Source organism: Notothenia coriiceps, unplaced genomic scaffold, assembly GCF_000735185.1.
Source record: "Notothenia coriiceps isolate Sejong01 unplaced genomic scaffold, NC01 NC01_scaffold00018189, whole genome shotgun sequence".
Taxonomy (NCBI): Eukaryota; Metazoa; Chordata; class Actinopteri; order Perciformes; family Nototheniidae; genus Notothenia; species Notothenia coriiceps.
Window position 1 is genome coordinate 1 of NW_011350890.1, and position 10,516 is coordinate 10,516.

The 10,516-nt window shown below is 40.4% G+C and overlaps 1 protein-coding gene across 1 annotated transcript; it reads left to right on the top strand.

The window, feature by feature from the left end:
- The first annotated feature begins 3,927 nt into the window (after positions 1-3,927).
- LOC104950832 (lipid phosphate phosphohydrolase 3-like) lies at positions 3,928-9,558 on the top strand. Its single transcript, XM_010777408.1, has 6 exons — positions 3,928-4,361; positions 6,732-6,889; positions 6,986-7,272; positions 7,458-7,515; positions 8,735-8,911; positions 9,002-9,558. Exons 1-6 carry the CDS (start codon positions 4,160-4,162, stop codon positions 9,098-9,100), a joined length of 981 nt encoding a protein of 326 aa, XP_010775710.1. The 5' UTR covers positions 3,928-4,159; the 3' UTR covers positions 9,101-9,558.
- Positions 9,559-10,516: the final 958 nt, after the last annotated feature.

Below are 10,516 nucleotides of genomic sequence, written 5' to 3' on the forward strand. Positions count from 1 at the left end.
CATTCATCATGATAGGGGGACTTGAACGGCGGTATGGGCTGTTATTGAAAGTGTTTAAGTGCTGGAAATATGCTCATTGGATAATAGTTTGCATAGTGCTTTTAATTGCCTCCTTGATTTAATGCAATTTACGTATTTTTATTGTTTGCTCTCTCTCTTTAACGTGCATATACAACGTCATTATCGTGGTCTGCACAAACTTGTCATCATGCGTGTATTCTGCTAACTGCACTGTCCATAACTATTTGATAGGAATACATTTCTAGCCTAGGCTATTTCCTTGTTTTTCGGTGATTTAGTGGGCTCGTTTGAGGGATGTTGCAGATGAGTTTCACCGAGACCGCCTGCTCTGAACAACCAATCACCGTACTGACCGCTTCTAAACTCATGCACGAGAATCGACGTAATCCATAGCAACGGCGCGTCACTCTTAGTTCACTCTTAGTGATTTATCCTTAGTATGAGTAGGTCTCAGCGGCTTTGTGAATAACTTTTAAGAAAAAACTCCTACGTAAAATGTTTTAGCGCGAGTTAGGAGCACTCCTAGCGGTAAGATAAAATGCTTTGTGAATACGGCCCCTGGTGTCTAATTAAAAGTACTTTTCCTTTCATAACTTTTGTGTATTAAAAGTGCTTTATAAATAAAGTTCGATTTGTTGACATGTTTAGGACTGATGATGTAGTTGACCAACCTGTTAGTGAAAGGAATCAAGAGTTCCCCCAGGCATCTCCTTTTCCACTTTTCAGGAAGTGACGACAGCATTACTCAGACAGCTGCTGTAATGTGTCATGTGGAGTTATTTCAACATTTCATTAATGTCCTTACAGATATTTAAGAAATACATGAGAAGGAAATGTCCAAAGGAAATCCATTACACTATTTTAAATATGAATCAATGAACTTGCGCACACACATGCTCACAAACGCAGTTTTCATATCCACAGCTGGAGTTTTCTGTTGTCAGGATTACGCAAGGCTTTAGGGAAACCCTGCCTCTATTTTCAGTTCACAAATAAAAAAGCACAGAAACTTGCTCTCTCTTTTCCTTTCTCATGCTTCTTTTTATTTTCTTCTATGAATGGAAACTGAACAAAACATTGCTGACTTTCAGCAGAAGAGACAAATGAAACCTCCCCTGGCAGTGCATTTTCTTGCCCCTTCGGCAGAGTGGAAATACAAATACTTTCCATACACTATTACACTACACTACTTCGGTTAATTTTTGAACTGATACAAATATGACGATAATGTATCTTTGACTGTGATTAAACTATTGTGTCTCATTAACCCACATCATTGAGGGAGACTGAGTTTATCTTAGCTGAGAGCTACTGTAGGTCAGCAGGAGGTGGCGATACAGTGATAATAAATCAGAACTGGGCTGCAATGTTTACTGTCCTCTGTTTTTTCCCTTCCTGCTTCCTGGTCCGCTGCAACTCTGACTACTTTTAAATCCAGGCTGAATACTTTTCTTTTTGTCGCTGCTTTTAATTGAACTATTCATATCTTAACTGTAACTTTTATTCATGTATTTTTTCTTTTAATGTTTCTTTTATTATCTTTGCTTTTTAATGACTGTTTTTAAATGCCATTTTCTTAATGTCTTTCATTTTTGTAAAGCACTTTGAATTGCCTTGTGTTGAAAGGTACTATATAAATAAACTTGCCTTGCCTTGCTCGGGTTACTGGATACTGTAATGACACCTTTTGTTGTGGTAATTGGCACTTAGTACTTTCTAATGTGTCTTTAGGAACGTTTTGCTAAATATAATATAACCTGTACATACAACCCTTAGTGTAAATGTGCTATAAAAAGCATATTTCAAAACCTTCTGGTGGTTTGTTTCATTCATTAACTATAGTTTAAATAATTTACATTTTCACAATTAAATCACCCATTGGTTTGTGACACTGTGAAAGGTTTCCAAGACGAAAACAGCCAAACCGGACCGCACAGTGTAATAGCTGCCTGTCAATATAGCCACGCCAAAAGCTACTGTACCTTCATTTTGACTCTAGATGGGAAGATAACTTAAAAAACTAACAACATGCTGCTTATAAGAAGTCCTCAAACTGGCGATTGTTATAAAAGAAACGAATAAGAAGATGTTAAGTTGATATATCAAGGGGTCATTCCCTCATAGACCTTTAGACAGTTGGACATCTTTTTTGCAAGTGAGAGCTCCACCTGCTGGTCTTTAGCACAAATGCAGATTTAAGACACTTGACTCGAGTGTTTGATTTACTTTTCAGAAATGGAGTTTGTCACTTGAACGCACTTTCACATACATATACTCATCCAGAGAGATGATAAGCCTATAATCCAAAATATCAAATTAACCCCTTAACCATTTTCTGAAGCAGTTATACGACATTAATGGGAATAACTTTTAAGGTGCTGGGTTGTGAAGAATCTCCTTGACAAATTTGACTTAATACCTTCATTAAGGTAAACAGAGGGCTTTGACCAAAACTATCTATTAATAATTTAAAAAAAAAATGTCAATGGAATTTCAACACTTAAAACTGCTTGTTTACAGAAAATTGTGAAAATGTCCCAATTCACATTAAGCCTACTTTTTACCAAATTTGCCAACCAGTTTAAAGTATTCAATCTAATTGTTGGTGAAATACCATGGTGCTCATTAAAAGGTAACAAGAAAGGAAATATAAATGGTCACTAAGCAGACAAATATATCATGTATACCAGTGGTCACCAACCTTTTTAAGCCCAAGATCACCGACCTCGGCCTAGGTGAAAGGCGAGATCTACCTATTGCAGAATTGAGTGAAAAAGACGGCCCAGACAATGCTTCCAATTTGAGGCCTTTTCTAGAGGCTAATTGCATCTGAATTACAATGAAGGCTCCATAATCAGCTCACGGCATATAGGCAGGGGTAAAGTGCTATTGGGGGGCGGACCTCACCTCCTCAAGGGGGGACCGGGGGGATGCTCCCCCGGGAAGATTTTTTTTTAAATATTGAAGTTGAAAGCATCAATCTGGTGCACTTTGAGAGCAACATGAAGAGGTCTATGGATACCTCTCTCAGCACCCATATGAAACAGAACTGTAAACAGATTTTCTTTTTCTTTATGGATATTTTACAAATCACTCCCCTTTTAAACTGTATTCTTGTTTTACTGCCATATTGTAGGCTATTTCATACCTGTTTTTCATTTATTCTCTTATTGTTTGTATAAAAATGATCAGGTGTGCCGCGGAAATAATGTTTTGAATAATTTGTGACAAAATCGTTCTAAACACTCANGCTATTGGGGGGCGGACCTCACCTCCTCAAGGGGGGACCGGGGGGATGCTCCCCCGGGAAGATTTTTTTTTAAATATTGAAGTTGAAAGCATCAATCTGGTGCACTTTGAGAGCAACATGAAGAGGTCTATGGATACCTCTCTCAGCACCCATATGAAACAGAACTGTAAACAGATTTTCTTTTTCTTTATGGATTTTTTTTAACGGTCTGCGATCTACCCGCACCACACTCATGATCGACCGGTCGATCGCGATCGACTGGTTGGCGACCACTGATGTATACTGTATATCAGATTGAGCAAAAGACTAGCAATATTTTAGCCATCCGTCCAATAATTGATTTGCTAAAATATATTAAAGAAGTTCAGCTACATCCCCAGGTCAACTCAGGTTTGTGTGAATGAAAGTCTTAGGGAAAGTTGTAAGGTGAATCATAGTCATGGAAAAAAACCTACTGCAACAGTGACACACACCTGATGCATGTAATGCTCTTCCTCTGTAGTCATACCCTATAATTACAGTCATACTTATGAGAGAGAGAGAGAGAGAGAGAGCGACAGAGAGAGAGAGAGAGAGAGAGAGAGAGAGAGAGAGAGAGAGAGAGAGAGAGAGAGAGAGAGAGGTCCCCGGGTTATTGCACAACCAGTTTTCCGCGCACGGCTGCATAACTTCCAGGTGACGGATGCTCTGCAGCGAGTCGGGGCGAGCCCTGCAGACTCTGTGATGAAATAAAAAAAATGCGTAAAAAAGAGAATTTACATTGACGGAGCATCATAAATACCGTTTAACTCGTGGACATGCTTACATTCTCTCCTCAGCTCTGCACATGAGTAGTTCAAGGCCGCTCCTGCACTTTTGATGCAAACAACTGTTTTACGCTGAGACGTCATGTTGGATACATTTGGATCGCAGAGCGCTGTTGTGCACGTCTCCAGCGCGGAGCTCCATCTCAAACTGACCGACAACAAGAACAGCCTGGTCGGGATGGGGATGGAGAACGGCACTGGGAAGAAACTCATAGAGATAACTGGACCAGCGTTATCCAAAAGAAAACTTCTGGTGGGGTTAGACCTCCTCTGCCTCTTCCTGGGTAATAATCATCATAAAGTTTCTACTTTAGATCTGCGGTTTCATTTTTTAATGCATTGCTGTGTACTTTCTTAGTGTACAACAACTGGGAGTGAACTTGATAACAGAAACTGTGCAACATCATTCAGATCATCAAAAAAGTAAAGTTCCATTGCACATAGCCTATCTATTAACTTGTTGTAAGTAAAAATGTACGTTGAGGTGCTACAACTTTGTTAAGTTCATGTATTGTTAGGCTTTTGCTTGCCTGCTGTGAGGTGTTTTGCTATTTTGTCCATCCATGCATAAGTTATTTCAGATAATTTGCACTGATTTCCTGGATGTTTTATTTTTAGAGTTTTAATTAATAGCTAAATAGTCAATTAGGTCATTGGTAGAAATAAATTAACAATTTTGGTATTTTTTATGAAAAACTGACAAGTGTTCTCTGGCTTACAGTAGTGATTATTTGCTGGTGTAATGTCTCATGTGTTAATACATGTGAATATATTTTTAGTGAAGTGTTGTTTGGACAAACCAAGCAATCTGATCATCATGTGTGTTATGAAATGTGTGACTTTTTACTGTTTCCTTCTTTTTTATGAAATAAATGAAAGTAATGAAAGAGTTCATCAGTTGGATATTTCTAACTTTGAAGACTTTAAATGAACTATCTTGAAGTTTGTTACTGCTTCCTATTCAGGGTGTCTCCGGTGAAGGTGAACTTCAACCATGATGTGGAGCTCTGTTCCACTTTGTTTCCATCGCTTTGTATTTAGTCAACTAGGACAGTCAGATTCAGGATGATCATATCAGGGATGAGGGTCTGTAGAACAGGAGCAGCAAAAAGAAAGAGTTATTCGAGTTTGCTCTCCTACTACATGCTGGCTCTCTGATTTCCACTCGTGCGCGCTCTTGTGCGCTCCGTGCCAGCTGGTTTGTGCATTGCCCAGGGAATTCTGCAGTTTCCATGACAACCTCCAGTTCTCAGGGTAGAGCCGGGCCAGGGGGAATTGTATTTGTTATAAATAAATAAATGCTTGTGTGTGTGTGTGTGTGTGTGTGTGTGTGTGTGTGTGTGTGTGTGTGTGTGCGTGCGTGCGTGCGTGCGTGCGTGCGTGCACATGACTGTAATTGTTGCTCCCTCCCAAGGTCCCTATATGTGACAGGAGGAGGTTATATAATGTTGGCTAATTGGAAAAAGCTGGACGGTGAGGTAGTCTGAATATTATTCTAACAGATTGAACTTGTGCAGAAGGATTCTCTGTCTTTTTCTGTCTCTCAACCCTCTGTCCACTGTGTGTGTGCAGGCATGCAAAACAGGGAGAGAGAGCGGAGACAGACAGAGACAGTGTGAGGCTGGCTCTGGCTCTGATCTGCTGCAGCATTTGCTTTGTTTTGTACGGAAGAGTTGAACTGAAGTCACAACAACGCCCCTTTCTCTTCTCATCAACAGAAATGCACATACACTCACATTCACACACACACACACACACACACACACACACAAANACGTAAGTTAACGTACTACTACTACACACACACACACACACACACACACACACACACACACACACACACACACACACACACACACACACACACACACACACACACACACACACACACACACACACAATGACACACACACTCACATGCAATTCAAGACTGGTCTCTGTCAATCTCTGCCTGCTTTCAAACGAAAAAGAGTTCCCACCCTTATTTTCCTGCAAAACTATTTCTCGTTTGACCCTCCCTCCATCTTCCCATGTCCTATTCCCTCTTAGTTTTGTTATTGACTTGCATCTTTGTTTGATCAGATTCAAACCATGCTGCCATTAGTTTGAGGTGATATTGAGGTGGTTTCTTTATACTAAGTTTTTTCCTAGCTGAATGTAAAAGCTAACATAACTCAAAATAACAGTATTGACAGTGCATGCTGATGTTTAGCATGTAATTGTCCATTTTTACATCTTAATTTTAGAATGTTAGCATGCTACTATGTGTTCTTTAGCCATGGCTAAAGGCTGATGGGAACTATTCACGTGTGTTTTGCAAGTGTTTGATCATAAATCTAAGTTTAGGGCTAAGGAGTTGAGATATTTCAGACTGGACCAAATTGACCTACCAACCTACCAACATCACAACATCGCCATCCCCAGAGCCACACTGCTAGCATGGCTCAAAAGCATATAGTACATAGAACTCTAGGGGATAGCACATCTTGAAAAACTGATACTTGGGTTCTTCTTGAATTGCTCTTTCTCATCCTCTAGTTTCTAGCCGTTCTACTCCCACGCATCATCTCCACTTTCCCATCACAAAAAGGAATGTCTATACTCCCAGTGGGGATATTTGTGATTACAAATCATGTCCCTTTCCTTCCGTGCAGCTTCCATCCCTTTCTTTGCGTGTGAGCTGAAGGCAGTGAGTCCTTACAGGAGGGGCTTCATGTGCGGGGACCCCAGCATCAGGTATCCTTATCTGCATCGAGAGGCCATACCTGACGAATTACTCATCGCCGGTGGCATCATCATCACCGGCCTGACTGTGAGTACTCAACATCCCTGTCATAACTAACAGTCCATTATTGATTTGACACAAGGAAGAGAATGTTACTGTATATGACGATGTGTCTTCCTTCAGATCGCTCTGGGGGAGTGTTACCGTGTTCGTTTCAGAGGCATCAGCTCTAAGGCCTTCGTGAGGAACCTGTATGTGTCCTGTCTCTACAAGGAGCTGGGCGGCTTCCTGTTCGGCTGCTTCGTCGGACAGTCTCTGACCAACATGGCCAAGCTGAGTGTCGGGCGGTTGCGACCGCACTTCCTGTCTGTGTGCGGTGTCACCTATGCGTCGCTTAACTGCACACCTGGAACCTACGTTGCAACAGTGAACTGCCGCCAGCCTGACCACCGGTTGGAGGAAGAGGCCAGGTGTGTGTACGTGTGTGTGTGTGTGTGTGTGTGTGTGTGTGTGTGTGTGTGTGTGTGTGTGTGTGTGTGTGTGTGTGTGTGTGCGTGCGTGCGTGCGTGTGCGTGCATGCTGTATGTTCAAGGACATGTGATCTGTGGGTTTATGCTTTTATTTTTTTATTCTAAAAACTTCTCTATTTTTTTAGGAAGTCTTTCTTCTCTGGCCACGCTTCCTTTGCGATGTACACAATGCTCTATTTAGCAGTGAGTATTTCTATCCATCCATCCACACACACACACACACACACACACACACACACACACACACACACACACACACACACACACACACACACACAAATTCAATTTGCCGTCTCTCCAATTTCCAATTACCATCTCTCTATTAAATACAGAGTGAGAATGACTGAAACAGCGAGCCATCTTCAGTCCAGTTAGCAGCAGAAATCGAGGGAATGAAAGAGGAGAGGGAGAAAGAAAAGGGCTGAAAGGAGAAATGGGACAAACAGAGACAGCTTTGTTCGGCTGTGGGAGGAGTGTGACCTCGCCTCACCGCCTCACTGCTCTCCTCTATTGTATCAGTGTGTGTGTGCAAGCTCTCGCATTTATATGTGTTTATGGCAGCCTATGTGTGTCCCTGTGCAAGGGCCTGCACATGTATATGTATGCACACAGCATATTAATGTGAGTGTGGGGGGGCTGGTCTTGCTGGTTAAAAAGGGTAAAAGGGAAGATGAAAAACAAGTCACATCCACTGCACCAACCAGACTGTTAATCTCTACTTTTACCTTAACTAGGGAAACTGTGTCTATAATGTTATTTAAATACATTAGTGTTTTTTTTTTTTAAAGAGATATTCATGTCATGGTTGGATCACAAAAATAACAAAGAGGGCAACTGTGTTGTTTTACTCAAGCTACATTCCTCCATCCCCCTATCTACCAATCAAATACTTATTAATGAACACAAACACAATGCACAGAGAGGGTTGGGTATGGCATTCGTCTGTACTGATGGAATTATACTGTACATACGAATATTATCCAAAATGAGTAACATTGGCATACATACTCTCATCATTAATAGGATATAAAAATAAGATTGGTACCGTCCATCAACCATGCTCTTCTAACGGTGGCCGACAGGTGCAAAGTTGTTACAACGGGCCAAAACATTTCCATTAGGGAAAACGCGCTGCAGTTTAAAAAAAGGATGCAGATAAAAAAACACATTCAAATGAAGATGTTTGCACTGTTTAACAAAGGCGCTGCACACACAAAACTCTGTCCAACTTGAGGATCCCCAAACGTCAAAAAGCGCTACGCCCACCCTACTGTATGTTACTTCCCCCAAATCTCATGAAAAAAAAACTGACTGGTAGTCTTCAATGGAAAATCTATTATTTACGATAACACATGACGACCGTAAACACAAAATTAACATGTTGTTTGTTTTCGTCACATAGTTTTACCTGCAGGCGAGGTTGACATGGCGCGGTGCTCGGCTGCTGAGGCCGGCGCTGCAGTTCTTCCTGGTTCTGCTGGCGGTCTACACAGGTCTGACCCGAATCTCAGACTTCAGGCACCACCCGTCCGACGTGCTCACAGGCTACATACAGGGCGCCCTGACTGCTTACTGGGTGGTGAGTACACCTTACCTAGTTTTTGGGCATATCCATATACCAGGGTCTGTTCAAATCCTAAAGTTTGGCGTGTGCTTATGTGTTTTCCAGGCATTCCATATCTCTTCCATGTTTAAAAGCTCCAGTTCATGTCTGTCTCCGACTGACACCCTGGACAGCCCGTTGTCGCCCCTCCACACTGTCTGCTAAACCTCACCTCTACCAACCCCTGCCACCTGCTGCCTGTAGTTTAGAGTGGACAGACAAGAAATATGAAGAATGTGAGACCATTTCCTGTGAAGTCAAACCACATACCTCAGTATTGGAGCATTGAGATACAGGGAGATACTGAATGTGACTGAACGTGAAATAGGAGAGAGGAAAAGGGAGGGTGCTAAAAACGAGTGTAAGCAGCCAGAGCACCTGACCTTTTGACCTTGTGACGGACCTTAGTTCCATGTGTACATTCACCTGTGAGAAAAGAAGACTGAATCCTGAACACACAGCAACCACTTCCCACTCTAAACGTCACCTGTAAATATATACATATTTTGTACAACGAATGATACTGTAAAAGCACTTTTTGCCCTACTGAAAAAGTTAAATGTTGACTTTAATTAAATGTATTGTGTCAACAGATTTCACTTAACCGTATAAGGTTAGTTGAGAGCAATAATATTACGTTTAAAGAAAAAATATTATTGCTTTCAACTAACCTAATACGGTTAAGTGAAATCTGTTGAGACAATACATTTAATTAAAGTCAACTTTTCAGTTTTTTCAGTGTAGTATTAATAACCACATAGTATTGATATGGAATGTAGGATGTAATACATTTCGTACAAACATATAATGTTTATTTTACTGTAGTTGTTTACTACTTTTTTTCTTTTTTACATGAACCCGGTGAATGTAATGGTGTTTGAGTAAAGCACATATAGCGAGAAGGCAACTCATCTTCCTAATGTTGTACCATTTAGATGTGGGAGGCTGCGTCCGTCCTTTGTGTGCAGTCTGTTTAATAACAAAATAGACAGTGAACATTTCTACACAATAGATATAATCCATGTATGTAAAGTATGGACGCTATAGCTCTCAGATTTTTTGAAATAATAATGTATGTTGCTAAACTACTTACCACTCCAAGAGCACACAGACAATTTAATAAAAATGAGATTTTTTTAAAGAAACATTGTCTATGTTTAGTTTGTGACATAATCTTTATATATACAGTCTATGGACATAATACTGCACACAAAATGTGTTCATAACACCTTTTTGATGTTATTATATAATCAATATATATAATATATTTATATATTGATAACTACAAGCCATTGGGTTATTGAATCTGTAACAATACTTGATTTAATCAAATATTTAAAAATCATTGTTTGTCATTTAAAATCTTCAAAATTGTATGAAAATGTTAATCTACAAAGTAACAGCAGATGTCAGGGGAGAATAAATGAGTCTTGTGGAATATAAAAAGAATATAGCAAAAAATGTATGTAGGTTAATCAAGTAAAGTCAAGGGCGGAAAATGAGACAATGGGCCCCTGCAAGGGTACCACCTCTTCTTCTACAAATGAGTAAGAATCACAAAGTTCATACAGTGCCAAACCC